The 23,644-nt window shown below is 44.3% G+C and overlaps 1 protein-coding gene across 4 annotated transcripts in view; it reads left to right on the top strand.

Moving 5' to 3' along the window:
• RFTN1 (raftlin, lipid raft linker 1) overlaps positions 1 to 23,644 on the top strand; it is a 208,313-nt gene that overhangs the window by 96,559 nt on the left and 88,110 nt on the right. For all 4 annotated transcript variants that reach the window (XM_042903436.1, XM_042903434.1, XM_042903433.1 and 1 more), the window contains one exon: positions 12,380 to 12,488. In XM_042903436.1, the coding sequence (XP_042759370.1) occupies positions 12,380 to 12,488 (109 nt within the window). The remainder of the gene's footprint in view (positions 1 to 12,379; positions 12,489 to 23,644) is intronic.

Here is a 23,644-nt window from a genome sequence, read left to right as displayed (position 1 = left end):
ATATGAACTTACTGTGATTATAATTTTAAAATATTGTTCATTTCATTTGCTTCTCATCTCTTAAAACTTGTTTTGTAGGTATTGGTTTATAACATATGTAAGATGCTGGTATGGTAGTAGGCAGGAGTTTTGACTGACCTAGTTACGTGATCCAAAAATTTGGAGACCACTGGCTCATGGAACTTCTGGGCCACTCGGATGGTTCCCAAAGCAGTTAGAGTTTTGCTACTCAAAGTGTAGTCCCAGTACCAGCAGTATTGACATCACCTGGGAGCTCCTTGGAAATGCATGTTCCCAGGCCCCATCCAGACCTGCTAAATGGGAATCTTCATTTTTTTAAATGTTTTAATTTATTTTTGAGAGAGAGAGAGAGATTGGGGGAGCTGCAGAGAGAGATGGAGACACAGAATCCGAATTGGGCTCCAAGCTCTGAGCTGTCAGCACAGAACCCAACGCGGGGTTCCAACTCACAAGATCGTGACCTGAACCGAAGTCGGACGCTCAACCCATTGAGTCACCCAGGCGCCCCTGGAAGTCTTCATTTTAACAGGATCCCAGGGGGAGCTGTTTTCACATTAAAGTTTGAGAACAGAGTTAAGCTGTGCTTTCCTATTAGGTAGCTACTAGCCACATGTAGTGATGTAAATGTAAATTCATTAAAGTTAAATAAAATTAAAAACTCAGTTCTTTGGGTGCACTAGCCACATTTTAGGGGCTTGGTTGTGATATGTGGCTAGTGGCTACTATATTGGACAGTGCAGATATAGGACATTTCCATCATCTAATTCAGTTTGAGGGTGTAGATGGGAAGAAAAGAAGGAAACAATAAACAGACTTTAACATGGAAAATGTGCATTACATGTAGACAAGAAGAGACTTCTTGTCACTCAACTGGACATGGCCCATGAGAGGGTCATGGAGAGCATTCAGATATTACTGTTAGTTTGATTTGCAGCTAATGTGACTTTTCTGAACTAGTAATATCAGGCAGACTTGTTTTTATTCAGTGTTACATTTGTGTTAAAATATTATTTGTGCATTAATACTGATATTAGTCCTTTCCACAACTTTCAGTGTAAATGAGGAGCCTTACTAAGGACCCCAGAGAAAGCAGGACGCTGCCCCAAATCCCATTCCTTGTGGTTCTTTTCTTTTCTGTAGCCCAGCCTGGCGGGGATTGAAATTCTTTCACAGCTACATTATACAGGGACCAATGGGGTAAAGGCTGTTTGTTTTCCTGTTGCTTTCAAGATTAATGGTGAACTCCTTGGGTTGCGCAGTCACCGGTGGTTTATCTACCAGAGAGCTGGCTCTGACTGTAAACAGTGAGACGGGATGTGGCAAGATTTCTTAGAATAAACAGCAGTACTGAATAGTGAGATGCCCACAGTGACTTGCACGCACTTGGCAGTGCACAGCTCCCTTGGAGAGCTTGTGGTTAGGGTATCATTTGCACGCCCCCCCCCCCATCATTTCCGGAATGTTCCCGGTGATACCAAACCCTTATCGACAGAAGTGGTGAATGTCTGTTGGTGAAAGAGGAAGATGAAATTAGAAGAAAAGGCAGTGACCCATCTATGAGTTCATTCTTCTCTTTCTTTCTACTTCCTGTTTCAGAACTCCCCTGATAGATTACATAGGTAGGTACTTTATTTAAAGATTTGCTAGGATTTGTTTACTTCCCCTGCCCCAAGCATTTCTTAAGCTTCACTATTAGGGGAAATTTTGACTCCAATAGCTTTGTATTTTATTTTGGTAGATTTGATTTATTTTGCAAGGGGGAGGAGTCATAAAATAATCAGATATCTTTTCCCCCATTGTTCTGTGAGCATCTCTGGGAAGCAGCATCTGTTCCCCTCCTCTTCACCCCAACTACCACCGGTTGCAGAGATCAGGGAATACCTAAAATCTCTCTCCCACCCATCCACTCCCTCTGCAAAATCTTAGCTCAGTTCATTACTGCTCTTCTAAAATATTCTTCCCTTCTTTGTCCATCACACACAATGCCACCTGCTTAATCTTCTTAAAGTCTGTATTTTACTATCTTCTCTTATCTGAGACCATCCATGACTTGCCTTTCCCTCGAAATGAAGTGTAGCCCCCTCCTGCAGCAGCACACCCCATCCTTTCTTTCCAACCACGGTTCTCACTTTTCTGCTGCCTACTGCAGACATGGCTCAAGTCCTTCCTAACAGCAGATTCATTCACCTGTTTGCTGGGGTCCTGTTTACTGGGCCCGCTGATTCCAATAGGCAGCCCTCACCTTCAGGTTTTACCTTTTACCAAACTGACCTATTTATTATTTCTAGCATGTAACTCATGCTTTTTTCCATCAATATCGTTACTAATTTCTGTTCTCAGTGCCTGGAATATCCTTTCATCCATTGTTCCACGACTAATTTCATACAGCTTCAGACTCCCCTGACAGAGTTATTATTTACTTATTTATTTAACGTTTATTTATTTATTTTGAGAGAGATAGAGAGCGTAAGCAGGGGAGAGGCAAAGAGAGAGGGGGAGACAGAGTCTGAAGCAGGCTCTGTGCCGTCAGCAAAGAACCTGATGCAGGGCTTGAACTCACTAACTGTGAGATCATGACCTGAGCTGAAATCAAGAGTTGGATGCTCAGCTGGCTGAGGTACCCAGGTATCCCATGACTTCTTGCTTTTTAAAAAATTTCTTATTTCCTGATCCCTGACTCTGAAAGTAACTGAACTCCCATAGCACTTATGTTGTTATGTGGTTTGCATATAGTAAACAGCAGTATTGGGTAGTTAGATGCCCATAGACTGTAGGTTTCTTGAAGCAGGATCTAATTTAGTGCCTTACATGGGGTCTGTGGTCAAGAAGGTGATGAACAGATAAATGAATAATACATAGATCTTTTTATTGTCTTTAGTTTTACATTAGCTAATGAAACTAGAAAAAGCCTTTTTTTTTCTTTCCTTGACAAATCTTCAGATCTGTAGTTCATTTCCCTCTCTACCACTACTTAAAAAAAAAAAAAAAAGTCATTCTGATTATTCTACTTGAACTTGGTATTGCCTTGGGGGAAATATCTTAAAAATCCTTCCTGTTTCCCAGACATAGAGAATTTGTTTCTGTCAACTGACATTTAGTAATTTTTTTCTAGTTGGAGAAGTGCCTAGTAGTCTAAATTTGAGTTTATCACCATTTCGTTCTGATTATTCCTAAATGAAGCAAAAATAGTTCTAGTGATGAACTGCACATTCTCTCTCCTTTCTTTCCATAACTCAAGTTCAGTCTGTGCTTAATGTCCTGGGAAAAGGAGATATTGTTTAAAAGCATGGTCTTTGAAGTTATCTAAGGGATTTAAGAGTTGAAGTGAGATATGTTACGTGTTTATTATTGAAAAGTAGTGTGTATGGGGGTTCCTGGGTGGCTTGGTAGTTGAGCATCCAACTCTTGATCTTAGCTCAGGTCTTGATCTCAGGGTCATAAGTTCAAGCCCCATGTTGGACTCTGTGCTGGGGTTGAAGCCTACTTAAAAAAATAATAATAAAAAGGTAAAAGTAGTGTGTATGGTAGTTTTTATTCACATGTTTATTTTTATAACAGCTTTTTGACTGTTTCAGATCTGCTCATGAAACCAAATGGGTATTTAATTAACTGCTTGGCACTTTGTCAGTATAATTTGAAGACTAGCCCTTTTGCCTACATTAATTTTGAGTATTTAAAGTACTCATAGACATGGTCTTTTTCTTTACTTGCAAACATGTTTATTTAATGGCTTAGCAAAAGGTTATGTCCCAGCCACTGTGGAGCTAACAGGGGCTGTGTGAATACACTGACCAAGATCATGATGGTTTAGCCAGCATGATGGAAGGGAAGAATCTGTTAAGTCATTACAAGGAATGAAGTATCTGAATTGAGTATATGGGTTGGTTATTCTGATTATGATATAGCTAGATAATCTGCTCACTCTTATCTCTTCCGTGGCATCCAGCTTTCTGTGACTCAAATGGGAAGTTTGTCTATGTAACTGAGAGGCCAGAGGCTGGTGGCCAAGAGGTCAAATTCAATCCCAAGATGTTGGCCAGCATAACATTAAAAAATATTGACAGTTATGGCTGATATAAAAACACGATTTAATGACTTCTTTAAAAAAAACAAAACTAGAAGTTTTGGCAGCCCTGGTCTGGAATCTCTAGTGATGGCTGGGATGTAAACTGCCCAGGTTACCATGGTTTCCACTATTCCCACTGTCTCCCCAATACCGTAGTGACACAGCACTTGCCTATTTAATGTCACTCCAGCACTGTGACTTCTCTCATGGGAGAGACAAGTTTTCTGCAACCACATTGCCCTCAGAAATGGCATTGTGAGAGGCGCCTGGGTTGGCTCAGTCAGTTAAGTGTCTGACTCTTGATTTCGGCTCAGATCAGGATCTCCTGATTTGTGAGTTCAAAGTCCTGCATCGGGCTCTGCACTGACAGTGAGGATCCTGCTTGGAATCCTCTCTCTCCCTCTCTCTCTGCCCCTGCCCCGCCCACTCTCTCTGTCTCTCAAAAATAAATAAATGAACTTAAGAAAAATTTATTTTTAAAGAAGAAAAAGAAAAAAAAAAAAGAAATGTCATTGTGAGAGGACATCCAGTAGAATTCTGTGTCTGAATGAAAAGCAGAGAGAGCCTTGGTGGACATAAAGACCATTCCTATATCTTTTATATGAGAACAAAGTGTCTAGATTATGTATTTTTGGTCAAAAATATCCTCTTCCACTCATTACCTGTGGGCCTTTAAGTTTGTATCCCTGATTTGACCTTCTGATCCCCTGGCTGCCTGGGGAGTGACTGCACAACCCTGGGCAGATGTGATCGTTGTAACAAGCACAGCTCTGATCTGCGCAGTTTTTATTATAGTTGATGTTTGCATGTCATGAGGTCAACACGACTCAGAGTAGGTGGTCTTTTCTTACGGTCCTAAACAACTCTGACATCTGTGGCCAGTTGTGCTGACGTCTGAGGTACTTCAGCAGAGGGGCTCTTTGCTCCCCTGCCCTACAATTAGGAAAGGTTTGCGCACAAGTGCTCAGCATCTAAGTCTGCTTTTATGTGTTTGTTGTGCAAGCGTTTATTTAAAATTTTCTACTCACTTTTGGCCCACATCCCATTTATAAGGTGTCAAACAAGTGAGGGCTGTTTGGGATGATGAGAAAGTTCTGGAAATGGATAGTGGTGATGGTTGCCTGACATTGTGAATGTACTTGATGACACTGAAAGTACACATAGAAATAGTTACAGTGGTAAATGTTATGTATACATTAGCCACAATTAAAAAAAGAAGAAGTGAGGGGGGCAAGAAGCTGGATATACTTTTTGAGTTTTTCTGACCAAAAGAGGCATAGAGAAAAGTCCTCATTCTTATTTTACATTTCCTTAATCTCTGGTCTTTTTTTTTTTTTGGAAGGTTTGTTTTTCTCCGGAGTCTACATTATTGGTCTCTGCAAGTCATTCATTCTGTGTTTTCTCTTTCCACGGGCTTGTTCAGTTATTGCCCAGGGAAGATCTCTACGAGAGTGGCAGATACAACATACCCAGCCTGGGTGGTGGTTCTTCACTCTGACTATACATTAGAATCACCTGGGAGTTTCCAGAGTCTCCTTGCCCAAGTCATGCCGAAAACCAGTTAATCCGAATTTGTGAGAGCTCCCCAAGTGCTTCCAGTGTTGAATGCAGCCAGGGCTGAAGTTGCCTGCGCTGTAGGAAACCCCGTCTGATTAAAAGAGCCCATTCCAGTGCCTGAAGTCAGGGCACGTCAAAGGCCATTTTCCTTTTCTTCTCCATACCCAGTTGTTTCAGACATTGCCTTCATATGATTTGAAGGACCTCCAATATGAGAAGTAGGGTCAGGCAGCGGTGTAGGTTTAGTTTAGAGATGCTGACCCAGAGAATCAATATTAAAGAGTCAAAACAGGAAACACAAATACCCAAAAGTATAGAATGGCTTTTTTTCTCTTTATAAAAATAAATTTTATTTTAGAATCATTTTATATTTAACAGAAAAATTGTAAAGAAATCACAAATAATTCCCTTATACCCTTCATCAAGTTTCCCTAAGTGTTACTATCTTACATTACCATGGTGCATGTGTCAAAGCTAAGAAATTGACGCTGGTACATTACTGTTAACTAAAATGTGGATTTTATTTGGATTTCATCAGTTTTTCTATTCATGTTCTCTTTTAGTTATGGGACCCAGCCAGGGTACCACAATACATTTAGTTGTCATGTTATGATGGCTTTTTAAAACTTTGCTGGGCTGTGAAGACTTAGCTACTTCTCCAGTGTCCTGAGCAGTCAAGGACCGCCATGTGTACCTGCCTTGTTACCACTACGTTGCTACACTAAGAATTTGAATGCATTTTTTCTTATGTATTCTTGGCTTTTAGGGCATCACATCTCTGCCCAGTAGTATCCCTTTTATCCCTCTTCCTTTCAGAAAATCCCTTTGGAATGGAAATAACCCCCCCACCAACTCTCCAATGCTGCATACAAGTGGGGGCCTCAAGATGTGACAGGGTTAGAGGTTTTTTCAGTTAATTTTTCCCCAGGAAGTTTTTGAGAAATGACCTAACAGCATGAAGATGTTTTTATTTTTTCAAGGGACCAAACTGTTCAGGACCCAAGTCAATGGATTAATTTGATAATCAATGCATTTTAATCACATATCAAATGTAAACAGATTTCTTTGCACTTTTTCCGTAGGATGGATTAAATCCTATTTCCCTTTGGGGACTTCAAGACTACTGGTAAATTGAAGAGAAGATTGTGAGTTTGTTAATTGAAGCAGATGACAGGGTGGTCCATACCTTGCTCCTTGACATGCTTCCCTGGTTTGACTTTCAGGACAGACAGCATAGTCTCTTGGTTTTCTTCCTTCCTCCCTGGTTTCTCCTTCTTCTCCTTTGGGCTTTCTTCTCTTTTCTCCCAATGTCTTCAATGATGGAGGGTCCCAAGATTTAGTCTTTGACTATTCTTTCTCTATGTTAATTGAAATCTCAGCTGGTCTTATGCTTTAAATACCATCTGAAAGCTGATGACTCTCATATTTATATCTCCAGCCCCTCTCCTGAAATCCAGACTGGAATATGTATTAAACTGTCGACCAGACATCTCTACTTAGATGTCTGCTGCATAAGGCAAATTCAGAACATCTGAAACTGAATTATTGACCTTCCCCCAAACCTGTGCCACCCACAACCTTCCCCATGACAGCTGTAGCAATTTCTCCCGTCTCCCAGTTACTGGGACAAAAATTCTCAGTCATCCTCATCTGCTTTCTTCCCTCTACACTCCACAAGAAAGTCCTGAAAGTTCCACCTTAGAAAATATATTCAGAATCCAGCCTTTGTGACTGTTGCTATACTGCTAACAGCCCACGTTGAGCCACCATCATCTCCCCACTGGGCCACTGAGTTAGTCTCTCTTAGCTGCCTCCTATCAATTGGATCATGTTACTTCTCTGTTCAACACTCTCCAAGGGCTTCCCCTCTTTCTGTGTAAAAACTACTGTCTTCACTGTGGCCTCTACGGTCTACATTACCTCACTCCCCATTGGCTCTCTGGCTTGTCTTCTTTCTCTTCCTCCTCTGCCCTTCATTCACTGGCCTCCAGCCACAGGGCCTCTGTGTTATCTCACCTCAGGGCCTTTACACTGGCTATTCCCTCTACCTGGAGGCTCTTACCCTAGATATCAGCATGGCCAACTCCCTCACTTCCATAGATCTTTATTCTAAATGTCACTTCTCGGTGAGGCCACCTAGACCACCCTCATTAAAATTGCAGCTTTCCCACATACTCCTGATTCTCTTCATCTTGCTGTTTCTTTTTTCTTCTAAACTACTGCTGAACATACTCTTTTATGTGCTCATGTATGCTTATTGTTTTTGGCCTGTCCCTCTCCACTAGACTGTAAGCTCCACGAGGGCAGAGATTTTTGTCTCTTCTGTCTATTGATGTATGCTTAAGAATAATGTCTGGCACATAGTAGTTACAGTCAGTTTTTATTGAATGAATAATTCTTAACTGTGAAGGGTGTTTGGAAAGTTAACGCAATTACAGATGATAGTCACTAAATCAGCAATGGCTAATGTTTGCTGAGCCCAGACCTCCTGCCATGGCCTATAGTAAGGGCTTTATAGGCTTTTGTCTTATTTAATCCTTACAATGATGTTAAGAGACAGTTATTCATAATATTTCCACTTAACAGTGAAAGAAACTGAGACACAGAAAGTTTAAATAAATTGTCCATAATTGTAAATGGCCCATCTCTAGTTTGCTTTAGCACCTGTAGCCTATAACCAGTAAGTCTGGAGGAAATTATGGAATGGATAATGGAGGGAGAGGGGGAAGCATATTTCGTTGTTAACAGTGCTCTTGTCAGAGTGCTCACATTTAATTTCAGAGTATGCGGTGTTAATTTCCAGATGAGGGAGGCTTTAGTTTGTAGTTAATCCCACATCTCCAAAAATGCAGTCTGTGTTCTTCCTTTTTCTTATTGTTTAAACCCAGGTCTCTGTCCTTTCCAGAACTGGAAGCCATTTAAGCCTCAGTCCGGGGGAAATTTGGTTCCAGGTTTCTTGTTTCCTTTTCCAGAATGGCCTTTGGGGAAAGATAAATGGTGTTCCCCCTCCTGTGAGGGCAAATATCTCCTCAGCTGAGAGTTTCATGTTAATGCTTCTTCCTTAGGAACTTTACTCACTGCAGAATACTATTCCCTCCTGATGTGATCCCTTGGAGGGCCACGCCCAGGCCCCTGCAGCCACTTCTGGCAGGTGTCTGTTTCTCTCTCCCAGGGTAGTCCTTGTCCTCAGAGATGTGGAACACTCGTCACCTGTCAGTGGCCACTCTCAGGGTGCTGTCAGCTGTCTGACTAGATCTTGTGGGCCTGGGCCTGGACCTGGACCTACTCACCAGTGGGAGGCCTGTTCTGAGCATGAAGTTATAATATCTTCCTACTCAGCATCTGTATTATTTTTCTATGCTCTGTAATGAATTGCCACAAATTTGATGGCTCAGAACAACATGCATTCATTATCTCACAGATTCTGTAGCGTATTTAGGTTCTTTGCATCAGGTCTCATCCAGCTGCAATATAGGTGCTGTCAGGGGCTGTGATCTCAACAGAGGTTCAACTGGGGAAAGATCTGTTTCCACTGCTTCCCTTAGGTTCTTGGCAGAATTCATCTCCTTGCAGTCATAGAACTGACATCCCTGTTTCTTGCCAAATGTTACCCAGGGGCTGCCCACAGTTCCTTGCTATATGGCTCTTTCATAACATGGCAGCTTACTTTTTCAAAGCCAGCAAGAGGAGCATATAGCTCCAGTCTGCTGAAATGGAATCTTATAGCATAGTGTAATCACAGGAGTGATACCCCATCCTCTTTGCCATATTGTGATGGTTAGAAGCAAGGTTCAGTACCTGTCCTCACTCAAAGGGAGGGTTTTACAAAGGCATGAACACCAGCAGGTGGAGGTGATTGGGAGGAAGGGGTCACCTTAGCGTGTGTTCACCAGAGCAACCATATTTGATGTGGTTAAATTGTGGAGGTAATCCCTGAAGCCAGGGAAGACCTATTAGTTGCTCATCTATTCCCTCAGCAGATGTTGGATTCGCTTTGCCAAGACTGTAGGTCAGGATGTGATTTTTCATGTGGCATCTAGAAAATTTGTAATAATGCCTATTTTTGTTGATCTTTTGTGCTCCTTTCAGTTCAGATGTAACTGAGTCAATTATCTGATGAAATGAACCAGAGATGCCTCCCTTCTTATAGCACTTCTTGTTATAGAACCAAAGATGGTAGCTATGAGGTCCTCTATTAAAGGTTATTCCTTATGAACCTGGGCTGTTGAGCTGCTGAGAGACAGACTCATCTTCCCTCTGTTCATCTTATGAGTGTTTTACTGAGTGGATACAGTGTCGACTTATTTTAAATGATTCCTGTTTTTCAGCCTACTCATTTAAAATCTCAGTGTGTGTGTGTGTGTGTGTGTGTGTGTGTGTGTGTGTGTGTATTTATTTTTTTTTTTTTAATTTTATTTTTGACAGAGAGACAGAGTGTGAGCGGGGAAGGGGCAGAGAGAGAGGGAGACACAGAATCTGAAGCAGGCTCCAGGCTCTGAGCTGTCAGCACAGAGCCCAACACGGGGCTCGAACCCACAAACCATGAGATCATGACCTGAGCCAAAGTCGGCCGCTTAACCAACTGAGTCACCCAGGCGCCCCCTCCAGTGGGTGTTTATAAATAGCCTCACACAGTCTGACCTTTGTCTTCATATGACAGAGCAGCTGGGATTTCACATGTTAGAACACTGTCTTCCCACGCCTGTCTTTGTTGTTGGAGACCCCACGATACGCATGACAGGATGTCATGACCACGTCTTCTCTTTCAAAAGTCTGAAATATTCTGCTTTAGTTCCTCTCAATAGGTCTTTTGTTTGGAGGGGGGGATAGAGGATGAGAATGTGGGGGGAAAATGAGAACATGATTCCAGTCTCTGATGAAGTTATAAATCAGGAAGACTGGAGCGCAGAATCGGTTTCTTTTTTGGAGTTAGTTTATTCCAGTTTGACCAGTATGGAATCAGTTTATTCTTTCACATTTCAGAAGTATGTGCCTCAGTCCCTACGCCTGAAAGGATATGTTAGAAGGAAAAATAAAATCAAGATATGCTATTGACCTTTGGTTACCCAATGATAATTGCACACCTGGGAAAAACCAAATCCTCTTTAAAAATTTTTCACTTTTGAATTCCATGTAAATCATACCCAGATGGTTAATGGTAGCATAAATTGCTTTTCATGATATATAAGAATCTTAGAAATCATTTTTTAAAATATAGCAAATATGCATTCAGAAACCATTGATTTGGTAGGATATATGTGTATTCAAGAGTTCTGTATGAAAGTGCCCACTTGAAGAATTTTCTGGCCACCCCTGCTCTCACAGAGGCTGGCATGGGCCCCTCTTAGGTAGAGCTCCTCATAAGTGGGCCGGGAGAGCCCTGCTCACCCCTCGGCCAGTGGGGAGTGACTGTGCGTGTACTGTAAGCCCTTGGACAGAGTCCAGCGCCCAGGTCCCTAAGTCCTGATCCCCATGACCAGCCACCCGGAGAGAGCAGACACGCCCTCCTGACACTTAACTGCAGTCCATTTCTTCTTGCCTTATCCCTGGCTGGGTGGGCCAAGGAATCACCTTCAATTTCTGATGATCACGTGGCTTTCAGGAGTTCCTCAGGCCCCCCATACAAGAGCTCCCTATAAGAGCTCTTCAAAGGCATGGTGTGGAGTGGTAGAATTCTGGCATCACTTGCTGCTGGTTCTCCTGAGTGTTGCATGATGTACATGATGTGCACAGTTACATGTGGGAAGGACAGAAGCATCCACACCACCTGGGTGGGGAAATGACAGGGCCATGCTGGATGCCTCTGCACCGACCAGAAGACCGAAATTGTTTGCCACAAACAACCCTTTATATCCACTCTTTCCCCAGGACTTTAGTTGCCATATATCTCGATAGATAGATAGATAGATAGATAGATAGATAGATATAATTTTTTTAATGTTTATTTTTGAGACAGAGACAGAACGTGAGCGGGGGAGGGGAAGAGAGAGAGGGAGACACAGAATCCGAAGCAGGCTCCAAACTCTGAGCTGTCAGCACAGAGCCCAATGCAGGGCTCGAACCATGATATCATGACCTGAGCCGAAGTTGGGTGTTTAACCGACTGAGCCACCCAGGCGCCCTGCTTTATATTCTTTCTTTAATGCATCTTTAATTTTGGTAGATTTTGCCAGATTGCCTTCTGTAGGGATTGAACCTTTTAAAACTTCTTTTAAATTAATTTTAATTTTCCAAGTGCTATAAGAATATACTATCTTCAGAAAAAGTGGAAAAAATTAAAGATACAGCTAAAGTCAATTTCAGTTACCGCCACCAGCCCTAGACCCAGTTCCCCTACAGACAGATCCTCTCCTTCCCCCAGAATTAAATGCTGTTGTTGGTTTGGTGTGCCTTTTTGTCTATGCCTTGGCAGATATAAACCCATGGGAAATAAATATTATGGGAGCGTGTGTGTGTGTGTGTGTGTGTGTGTGTTGTTTAACACATAAACCATATTGTACTAAAATTCTATAATGTTGTGTTTTACTTAATGCTATGTCTTGGAGGTCTTTCCATGATGTGTATAATTATACATCTATGCATAATTTGAGTTTTTACCATAAATTATTTTTCAGCAGTGCCTTTTTGGTATTTACTTTCAGGAAAGAATTTGGGGTTTTATTAAATACCCAATGATTCATACATAAGTATATTAGAAAATCTTAACCTTTGGTTGTTTTTTCCCCCTCTCTTCAGATCTCAGAAAAATGATCTCCACAACGAACGCTACATCTTGGAATTAGATTGTTGTTCCTCCTTAGACCACCTGACGGGCCAAAAGCTCATCCCGGAGTTCATTAAGAAGGTGAGCCCTGTGGTCAGGAGACAGTTGAACAGTTGTGCAGCGCGAGCCGGCCGGGGGCTGGCCGAGGGCAGTTCAGCCACACCGCACAGGCCAGGGTAGCAGCCAGTGCCTCCTCACACCTGGGCCTTTGGGCGGCCCCACAGGGGTGCAGCGCCCCCTACCCCCCACCACCCCCCCCCACACACACATAGCTGGGCTGACGATGACTCTGAAACAAGATGGCTTCCCCCCTTCCCAGGCTCCGAGACCTTGGACCTTGTCTTTTAAGGCTGGAGCGGCATTCACAGCGAACAGGCCTGTGGGCCCACTGCTGAGACTCCTCCCAAACCCTCAGGGTGGTGGGCCACTCCCCACCGCCAGCCTGGATCCCACCTTCCACTTGTCCTGTGGGGCCTCATTGCTACGAGCCTCCTTTCTTTCCTAGTGTGGGAGCAGCCCAGAGCCCCGTGACCACTGGCATATGCAGTTACACAAGGGAAAATTGCCTACTTGCAGGGGAGTCCTTCTCTGCCCAGAAATGTGTCTGGTTTTGAATTTCTCATCATGCCATATGAGGTTTCCTGCCTAATTGCAGGGTTCACTTGAGTTTCTGTAGGACATTCACTGCAGAAGGAATGTCCTTGCCCGGACTGGGGCTAAGTTCACTCCTTAGTGCTTACCTTGTTCTCTCTCGCCCAGTCTCCCACAACAACTGACAATTCCCCATCCTGGAGAGGTGATTATGGCTTGTTTGGGACCTCATCTGTCAGCTAATGAATTCATTAATAAATAGTGTTGGCCGTCAACTTTGGGCCAGAAATACCGCCTGCCTGCTTGGTGCTGGGACACAGAGGACAGCCGTGGTCCCCGCTCTCAGGCCCTCAGGTCCTCACACCTGGAAGGCGGACCCCGGAGGAGAGTGATGAGCGTTACCAGCAGGGAAGCAGCAGACACCGTGTGGGGTGGGTATCAGTGGGGGGGTATCTCACGCTAAGACAGAGAGGATGAGGAGTTACCTGGTGATGGGGCTGCACGGGGAAGGTCGGGGACTCCTCCAAACAGAGCGAGCAGCGTGTGTGAGGGCCCGGTGCAGGAGCAAGTGAGGGGAGTGAAGAGATCAGAGGAGCTTTGGGGAAGAAAAAGAGTGCCAGGGGTGAGAGCAGGGCCAGGACTCTGCTGTAAACGCAATGGAGGCTGCTCAGAGGATTTTTGCAAAAGAGTGAAATAATCAGATTGTCCCTTTAAACACCCAGTGACCCTTTTGCTGTTGTTTCCTTCCTGCCTCCCTCCCTTCAACATTGATTGAGTGTTCAGGCTCAACGAGGCCTTAGGAATAACCCCTCATGTGTGGTGGCCAAGACCTGGAGACTGGGAGTCAGATGACCTCGTAGGTCAAAATTTCTGATAATTTTACTAGAACGATGCAGACTCTTCTCTGATGGAATTCAGGTCATTACTTAAGAAATGGAGGGATGAGGTGCCTGGTGACACTGTCGGTTAAGTCACCAACTCTTGATTACAGCTCAGGTCATGATCTTACAGTTTGTGGGATTGAGCCCCACATAGGGCTCAGCACAGAGCACAGAGCCTGCTTGGGATTGTCCCTCCCCCTTCTCTCTCTGCCCCTCCCCTGTTTGCACTCTCTCTCTCTGTCTGTCTCTCAGGAAAAAAAAAAGAAATAGGGAGAAAGGCAATTTTTGTTTGCATGTGCATAAGCCTGACAACATGAGTTTTTGTGTAACTTATGTAGATGTCTGTACACATAGAGCCCTCTTTCCTGGATTGATGCAGACAAAATGTTCTAATAAGCTTGAGTAGGGACATGCTAGAGGTGGAACTTACCCCATGATCTGAGTACTGGGGAAAAACTGTTTTAGAAATAGGCTTGTAATCAAGACTTGGATACTTGGAATGTTTGTAGGTAATTGGGTAAGATGAGGGCGTGAGGCTCTGTCCATACTTTCACATATGCTCTTTTAAAAACATATGATTTGGTGGGGGGGGTGCCTGAGTGGCTCAGTCAGTTAAACATCCGACTTCTGCCAAGGTCATGATCTCATGATCCGTGAGTTCAAGCCCTGCATCGGGCTGTGTGCTGACAGCTCAGAGCCTGGAGCCTGCTTTGGATTCTGTCTCCCTCTCTCTCTGTCCTTCCCCTACTTGCACTCTCTCTCTCTCTCTCTCTCAAAAATAAACATTAAAAATCTTTAAAAAATAATGAAAAAACATATGATTTGGTACTTTTGTCTTAACCAAACCGGATCATTGCATGACTGTTACATTGTGCCAATATCAGGTCTTAAGGAGACAGCAGCCTAATTAGTGGGCTCTCAGATACTGGTGTGTGTAGTGTTTGGAGTGTAGGTAGACATCTTTCTACCTGTGTGTGTGTGTGTGTGTGTGTGTGTGTGTGTACATGCATGCATGCGTATCAGTATATGATGGTTCATTTCATAGTAAATCATTGACACCTGCTTATTCTATGTTAATATAAGAATTATGTTTTTAACATTTTGAATATTATATACTTTAAAAAGCCCACCATGCCATCCTGCTCCTGCCATACCCCTGGTTTTCAAACAAAAAGCATTGGGTCCAGACAGACTAGATAACTTGCACACTAGGGTAGTAGTAAGATTCCTCATGTGTATCCCAGAATCTCTCACCTCTGCTCGTCTCTAGAGAGGTGGTTTATGGTCATGGTCAGCAGGTGGAGGTACAGTTTCTGCCAACAACACAGGGGTGTTGAGATCCTGCCATTTGTCCCTCGCCGTCCAGTGAAGCCGAGAGCTGGACCTGGAAGGATCCAGCATTTCTGGTCATTGGTGCTGGCTGTGGCTGTAGTTTCTAGGCCAATGGCTGTGACACCCGGGAGAAGAGGGACAAAACAATGGGTCTGGGCCTCCTTCCCTCTGTTCCTTTTTTCTGTTGTTGGACAAGATGTCTGGAGAAAACACCACTTCTGTGTGTGAAGAGCAGAGGGGAACTGAGTACCCCTCTGTAGGATCAACAGCTTTTCCAGCTGATGGCAGAATTTTACACATGTGTAAATTTTTCTGTCATCGCGCAGGTAGAAGACCATGGGAGCGTCCTGGGAAGAAATACACTAAAAACCATTTGTGTCTTTTCAGTAAATATTTAATGAATAGCCTGGTCCCTATTTGTATATATAGAGAGTGGTGACACTTGTTAATTGCCATTCACTTAGGCCAAGATGAAGCTGTGTCACTGGCGGCTACAGCTTACAGTCATTACTTTTTATCTGGGTCATTATTTTGTGTGAAATAATGGCTCCTGTTCCTGTGACAAGCAGATCCGTCTTACGATGAGATGGTAATTAACTCATTTTGTCATTGTACCATCATACAGGATAAGCTCATATTCTCTGCCTATTAGAATTAAATTCAAAGTGATTAAATTTTTTTTTCTTAAGAACAATGGCCCAGTATTATTTTTCCACTGAATGTTTTAAATTAGCAGAACTTTTGGATAGAGAACATGGATGGAAGGAGGGAAAGGAGATTTCATTATTTCTCACAAATGGGAAAAATAAAATCATCTGTATCTGTGTCATGTAAAATTAAGCTGAAGGTGCCATAATTCACAGCCCCTCTCCATCATGATTGTCGGCAGAGGGTGAGGGGGAATTCTGTAAAGACGACTCTGTTCCTTTCAGTGTGGTCTAATGATTTCTCTGAGCACTTTGGCTGTTCAAATTAAATCTGGGCTACTGCATTTTGTTTTTCCCCTCTTGTATCCTGCTGTGCTCCATCCAACCGGCCCTTTATGTAAATTATTTATTATGGACCACAGAACACTTAAAAGGCAGATTTATGATCAGACTTGGAGAGACTGTGTGTTCCAAGTCCTAGAACCGAATGCTTCAGGGACAAAGAGTCTCAAGGCTGTCTGAGAACAGAGATGCTGCCTTGAAACAAAGGTCCCGCCGCCAGGTACCTCCAGAGCCTGTCTTGTGTGGCTGGTTTGTGGGGCCCCTTGGAATTTCCTGTTCTTCAGAGTTCCCAGAGGATTGTAAAGGAGACAGAATGATGTCAAACAAAGGGCTTACATGTTCATCTTCACATTCCTTTACATTCTTTGGAGCTTCTTGGGAAAGAGCTCCTACGTTTGGAAAATGCTTTGAAGTTTTCAGAGTCATTCTGGGTTGTGCTTCATGGTTAATTTTGGGCAAGAGGCCACACCGGCAGCGGTGTCTCTCTTCTAGACACGAGGAAACGGCTCCGAGAAGATGAGGACTTTGCCCAGGGGCTGGGACTGTTCACGGATGCAGCCTGGGCAGGTCTTTCTACAGGAGCGGCCCCAGCGGGAGGCAGTGGGATTTGGGTGGAGCAGGAAGTTTCTGCGGCCAAGTGGGGAAGGTTTTGGAGAGGTGTGGTATAGAATGAGGGCCCCGGAAAGTGAGGGCTAGATGGAGGGGTGAGGCGGATGGCGCTGTTTTTGGTAAAGAGAGGAGCATGGAAAGAAAGTTCAAGGCTGAGAGTCAAGTTCTGTTTAGCTGGGATTTGGGATGAACAAAGGAAAGAGGAAGGCTGTTCTGGGCAGGATTCTTTGGCTTGTGTGAAAACAGAGCCTTCCTCAAGCCAGCTCAGGTGCGGTTAATCAGGGGGGTTTACTACAAAGATTCAGGAATGGCCTGGAGCCCCTGTGACAGAATACAGAAAAGCCCTCCCCCATCCCCCACCCCCCAAAAAAAAGCAGAAGAAGAAGAAGAAGAAGAAGAAGAAGAAGAAGAAGAAGAAGAAGAAAAGGAAAGGAAAAGGTTGGGCTCTCTGGCTATATTATATGCTGCTGGCCCATATTTATGTACCTGTAGGTTTATTTGAATTTTAAGTGGGATTTCACTCCACAGAGGGAATCCCTGTGTGTGCCAAGCAGACCCTGTGCTAATAGGCTTTACACACACTATACTCTTAACCCTTATCTCACCCCCTCTGGAGGCCCATCCCTGTTTTATAGGTGGAGAAACTGAGGCACAGAGATGCTGTGCAGTTTGCCCAGAGTTAAAACTGTGAAAGGCGGGACTGAGATTTGAACCCAACCCATCTGACCCAAAGGGTGCATTCCTAACCATTTGGCCATGCTGCCTATTCTGTGTCATCCTCAGGAACGGAGAGGGGGCTGTCCCAGCTGGAGGAGAGATGGCATGGGAGGCAGACAGGTGAAGCTTTGTCTGGTACATAGAGATAGATTTTAGAACCTCTTGAATGCCTCCCGTCTGTGGAGGTTGGGTCTCTAGGCCTCACTGCCCATCTGAGAAAGCCACACCCCCTGCCACTCTCCGGGTAAGAGACTTCAGGGCCTTTGTCCTCAGGTACTCAACTCTGGGCTCTGCCCCATAGTTTCACTCCCTTTTATGATGGAAGGGTGAGCACTAACCTGCACGAGCTACTCAGACCTAGGTTTGTCTTCCACTGGACCACAGAGACCTTAGAATGTAGCAGTGGAGGGGAGGCGAGGCAGACCCCTGCTTTGTCCTGTGGGGAACAGCTCATGGTCAGAAACTCAGTGGCTTAGATTAAGCTAGATGTGTTGCCCTTTCAAAAACCAAATGGTGCGGGGCACCTGGGTAACTCAGTCAGTTAAGCATCTGACTTTGGCTCAGGTCATGACCTCAAGGTTTGTGAGTTTGAGCCCCGCATCAGGCTCTGTACTGACAGCTCAGAGTCTAGAGTCTGCTTCAGATTCTGTCTTCCTTTCTCTCTGCCCCTCCCCTGCTCACGCTCTGTCTCTCTCTCTCTCTCTCAAAAATAAAATAAACATTAAAAAAAATTAAAAACCAAATGGTGCTTCTTAACATCTTGACCTAAAGAGAAGAATCCAACAGATCTTTAAAATAGAAATGTCTCCTTTTAATGAAACAGAATATCCCAAATTCCCAGGATTATGAAACTTGGCCATAGTATATAAATGACTCATCATTTGCTTTCTGTCTGATTGCTGAGTATTAGGGCCTCATTTCTACAAGTGCAGTGCAGAGAGTTTAATTTTAATTAGTGCAAGATGCTGATTCAGAATGAAAGAAGAAATGTTAAAAGGCTTCCCTTACCTCGCTACACCCCCACCTACCCCCAAGCCAAGTGAATTGTGACATTTCAAAAAGGTGGATCTGGTGGGCGCTGGGGAGGAGTGGAGGCAAAATGGTGTGTGAATGAGCATATGCCCTCAGAGTGGAAGACAGATTGCTGGGGGTGGGCAGGGAAGAGGCTGGTGGTGGAATCGAGGCCTTGCTGGAGAATGAGGGCATCCCGTTTGCTATTGTCTCCAGAACTTAATAAACATTTGTCACGGGAATGAACAAATTAAAAGACGAATGCAGAGGAAAAATCGTTAAGATTGTGTCGTAGAAGGGGAGAGAGAAGTCTGAAATGACACTCCAGTGACTGAAGTGTGAGGTAGGGTCCCTTGTGAGGACAGAGAACACATGGCATGAGGAACTATTCAGGGCCAGAGAGGTAATGAGATTGGGGATGGGCATGTTGGGACTTGGTGGGACACTCAAAGGAACATTCCAGAAGACAGTTGTGATTGTTGAGCTGGAACGCAGGAGGAAGCTAGGAATGGAGCTGTAGTTATCTGAGGGGCAGACTCAGAGGCCCAGAGGGGCCAGGCAGGTAATGACAGTGAGAAGGAAGTTCAGGAAGGACAGTGAGAAGGAAGTTCAGGCATCTGGATGGCACATGCCCATCTCAAGGGGGCAGCCACCACTTAGCATCCACTCATTGTTGCCTGGTGGAAATACGAACCCAGTACCACAAGATCTTCTGTTGTATTTTGGTTGGCTAGTTGGTTTTGTTTCATTTAGAGAAGCCGACAATGTTTTTGTTTTCTTATTGTGACGTCTCTTGGTTTTTCAATGTAAGCCAATCGATCAGTTTAAAACTGTAAGATCTAGATCAGTGTTTCTCAAAGTTTCTGTGCCGAAGGATCAGTTTTTTGTTGTTTGGTTTTAGTTTTTTTCCAGTCCATTAAGAAGTGATACTTATGTAAAATACAATAAAAACATGGCGGCAATGTCAAATGGCTAGAAAAGTGTCTACATGCCTGCCCTTGTTTTATGTACCTATCTTGTCATGGACTGTTAACAAAAAGTTGGTGGACCAGCAGTGTGCTGAGGACCAACCACACTTTGAGTAGCCACTGTTTGAGGTGGCAACGCCATGGGACAGGATAGAATCATGACCTGAGAACTCACTTGTGCTTGTGGAGGGAAGAGACGAGAATACCATGGCTGGAGCTCTGGAAAGGACCCAGAGAAGGAAAACGAAAGAAAGAAGTTCCATGAAGCAAGAGGAGAAAAGGAAGAACATGATGTTACAGAATCTGAGGGAAGAGAATATTATAAGAGCAGAAAAGAGGTTGAGTTAGAACCCACTGAGTGGGTGACCCACTGGGTTTGGCCACTGGAGGCTACTGGTAAGTCCTGTAAGAGCAGTTTTCAAGAGTGGAGCAGGCAGAGGCCTCCTTCCATGGGTTTAAGAGTAAATAAGTTTGGAAGGAGAGCGAGAGTGGTGGCTAAGGTACAGGTGGAGGAAGTTTTGGTTGCTCTCAGTAGGAGTTAAAAGCTACCAGTGGAGAGGAGAAAGCTAAAGAAAGTCAGAGGTGAGTTAAAGGTAGAGGCAGGTCCAGGTGGGGTGAGTCCACAGAGTGGACATCGGCTGCATACAGGGGACTGGATGCCCATTCCTCAGGCTTGGAGAGGAGGTAGGAAGCCACTTATAGGCTTCGATGCTCAGAGTGGAGAGAAAAATGTAGGCCCTCCTGCCTGGAGGCCTCTGTTTTCTTATAAAGTTCCTCTCCTACCCCAGCCTCTCTTGATCTTCTGTCCCCCTGCTATTTTCATTGGCCTGCGACCTTCCTGTTCTGTCCAGGGGACACAGTTGAAGTTAATCTTAGCCTGAGGGGAGGGAAGGGATCATATGTTTGTCTTGATCACTCCCCAAGAAACAAGACAGATTGTTGTGGTTCATTGTCTCTCTGCATGAATCCAAGATCTAGTAGTGTGGGCCAAGATCCATTCATGTTTCTTTGAACAGATCTTTGAGGACCCCTATGTGGTAGTGTCCCGGGATACCTTAGTGAGCCAGTACAGGTAATGCCCCTGGTCGTATGAAGCTTACAGTGTAGCTGAGGACACAGACATGGAGCAGATAGTCACATGATGGAAGTATAGTGACAAAATGGGTATGCGTTCCAGAGCAGAACACTGTGAGCGGCCCTGACCCAGGCTGGCAGTGGAAGGAGGGAATGGTCCATTAAGAAGTGAGGTTTACACTTCGATCTAATGGGTAATCAGGTGAGGGAGAGTCGGGGCTAGTGGTTATTGGAATAGCTTGGACACAGGCTATGAGGTGGGAGGGAGCATGTTTGGTGCAAGGAACAAGAAGGAGACCATTGTGATTTGGCGGCAGAGAATGGAGGATGAGTTCTGGGGGTGGCTAGGACTCACACATAGGCTCAGGATTTGGATCTTATCCCAAATGCAATGGAAAACTATTGGAGGGTTTTAAGGAGGAGCTAAAGAATGACACCAAATGTGCACTTTGGGAAGAGATGTAGAGATTGGAATGGGGGAAGGAGCCAGTGCAGTTAGGACACTGTTGGAATATCTCTTTATAGACAGTTAGAGATTGTAGCTAAGCTTACAGTCAGAGTATCATCATAGTGGAGATGTAGAAAAGTGATTTGAATTAAGAACTATGGAGCTGGGGGGCCTGGGTGGATCAGGTGGTTAAGCATCCAACTTTTGATTTTGGTTCAGGTCATGATCTCATGGTTCGGTTAGTGAGATTGAGCCTTGTTTCGGGCTCTGTGCTGATAGTGTGCAGCATGCTTGGGATTCTCTCCCTCTCTCTGCCCCTCCCCCCTTGCCTGTGTGTGTGCGCTCGCTCTCTCTCAAAATAAATAAACATTTAAAAGGAAAAAAGAAGAACTATGGAGCCTAAGAGCTCACCAGAGTGAGTAACAGGGTGTGGCAGAGACGGAGAGGATCAAGCTGGTTTGGCTATGCAACTGGATGAATGGGGTCCTTTGCTGAGATAAGGGAGACAGTGGGCCAGGACATTGTTTCCATGGTACAAGAGCTCAAGGCAGCCATCTGGGCTGGAGACACCAGCTGGAAAATGATAATTGAAACTGTGGTCATGGATGAAATCACTGATGAAGAAAGGGAGCTGAGCCCCGGGGAATTCCAGCACTGATTGCCATGCAAAGAAAAGAGGCAGAAAGGAAGTGGCTAAGAGGGCCTGGGAAACTCAAACATTGGGCGATGGAGGTCGAGGGTATCTAAGCAAGGAGGGGTTGTCAACTCTGTCAGCGACCCTAAGACTAAAAATCAGAAATAACCACTGATAATGTCATTGGTGATGTAGTCATGAGGCCATTGGTACCTCTGCGGAAGCTCTTTTGGTGGCCTCACCCCTTCCAGCACATAATTTACGAAGCCTGTTCCAAAATGTCTTTGGCTTATAATTAAAAACCACTGCCATTTATTCCATAGAACTCATGTTGTTCCTGTATTATTCCTAGGATGGTTCTGAGATTTCTGGTCTTGTGGGCTTTTGTTTTTCCACTTTTAAATTTAAGATGTTCTTTCTTTCCTTGGGCTTGCTGAATCATCTTCATTGTTCTCCTTAATGTAATTTTTATTAAGCAACCGGATTTTAATACCTGACTAGGGGATTAGAACTTGCAATTCTATGTAATTTTTAGCTTTTGCAGCACATATCACATGAAATAATAACAATAAGCAAACTTGTAGTTAAATCAGAAACAAAATTAACTTGGGGTTCCTAAAAATGGCATTTAGATGTGCATAGAACAGAGAGTCGTCTGTTGTGGGCTCTGTGGGCAGCCTGTGGCCCTCAGACTTGCATTCCTTTGTGGTCTCTGCAGAGAAATTGCCCAAATCCAAGGAATCGGAAAATATTCTAGGTGCTAGTGGAGCAGACAAGACTGGAGGGAAAACAGAAGTTATACCGAGAGAGGTGGCAGATATATGCCTGGCAGATATACCAGATATCTCCCCGTTTTGTTCTAGGGAGACATTCAGCCTGGGTGTTAACACTTTTCACGATACCTTTCTACCCTCCTGGCTCCCATTTGTCACCTCGGGAGGCTAATATCTCTTCCATCCCCACTTGTTGGTAGGAGGTTGATGATGCCAGGGCACACATAACTTTGCCTGAGGCCAAATGTTTGGTTGGCTGCAGGCAAGCCTGGGAGCTCCTGAAGGTGAGGAAGATGTGCGCCTCTCTAGGACATAGTAGTGGCCACGGAACACCTGAGATGTACTTTGCTCTCACAGTATTGAAGTAGGCCTCACAAGGAGCCTGGTGACGGGTGATCCGAATGATCACCAGGTTCTAGCTCCCATGGCCTGCGAACCATGCTTATAGCAGACAGTAATGTTCCTTTGGGGCTGAAGGTGAAGCCAAAAAGCGCCGAAGATCTGGAGTTTCTTTCTTCTAAGCCAGCGTTTCTTGATATGTGCTCTTCCTGCGATACTCCTCAGCAGAAGAGGTTCTGTAGCCCAATGTGTTTAAGAAACATGCATGTTGTAATCCTGTTGGAGGGTCATTGATGCTCCTTAAAGGAGTCAAGGTTCTGAAAATGTCTGTGGTAAGAAACTTCTTCACTTACTTTACCTCGGCATTTCTCGGCTATAATTTAAGAACTTTCCCCTTGCTTCTTGTCTTTCCCAAATTCCTATTTCTATACCACCGTTGACAATCACAGATTGTTAGCAACAGCGGGGTGAGTCTCCTCTCTTTATACAGTGGGTTCCTAACACTGATTGTCTCCTAACTTTGCACACAATGGCCCTTGCTCGCAGGAGTGAAGGACTTTATTGCACTTTTTTGGTTCTCCTAAAATAAGTGTGTAAGCCCAGACACTTGGTGTAGCAACTGTGTCTCCTAATCCTCACCAGACCTCTAAAGAAGGGGAAATCTGGACCAGGGCAATTTAAAACTCCCTCCTCTCTTTTGTCACTCCAGAAAGATGTGCTCAGCGCCTCTGTCATTCCTCTTACTTTTTTAGTAACAGACATAACAATCTTCTAACACGTAGTCAGCAAAAACTAGGTCATTGGATTTGTTGACAGCTGTGGAATTCATAGATAGTGTTTGCTCTGTCTGGGTCAGTCCCAGCTTATCTGA

This window comes from Panthera leo, chromosome C2 (genome assembly GCF_018350215.1).
Source record: "Panthera leo isolate Ple1 chromosome C2, P.leo_Ple1_pat1.1, whole genome shotgun sequence".
In the NCBI taxonomy this organism is placed as follows: Eukaryota; Metazoa; Chordata; class Mammalia; order Carnivora; family Felidae; genus Panthera; species Panthera leo.
This window is presented reverse-complemented; position numbering and strand designations above follow the sequence as displayed.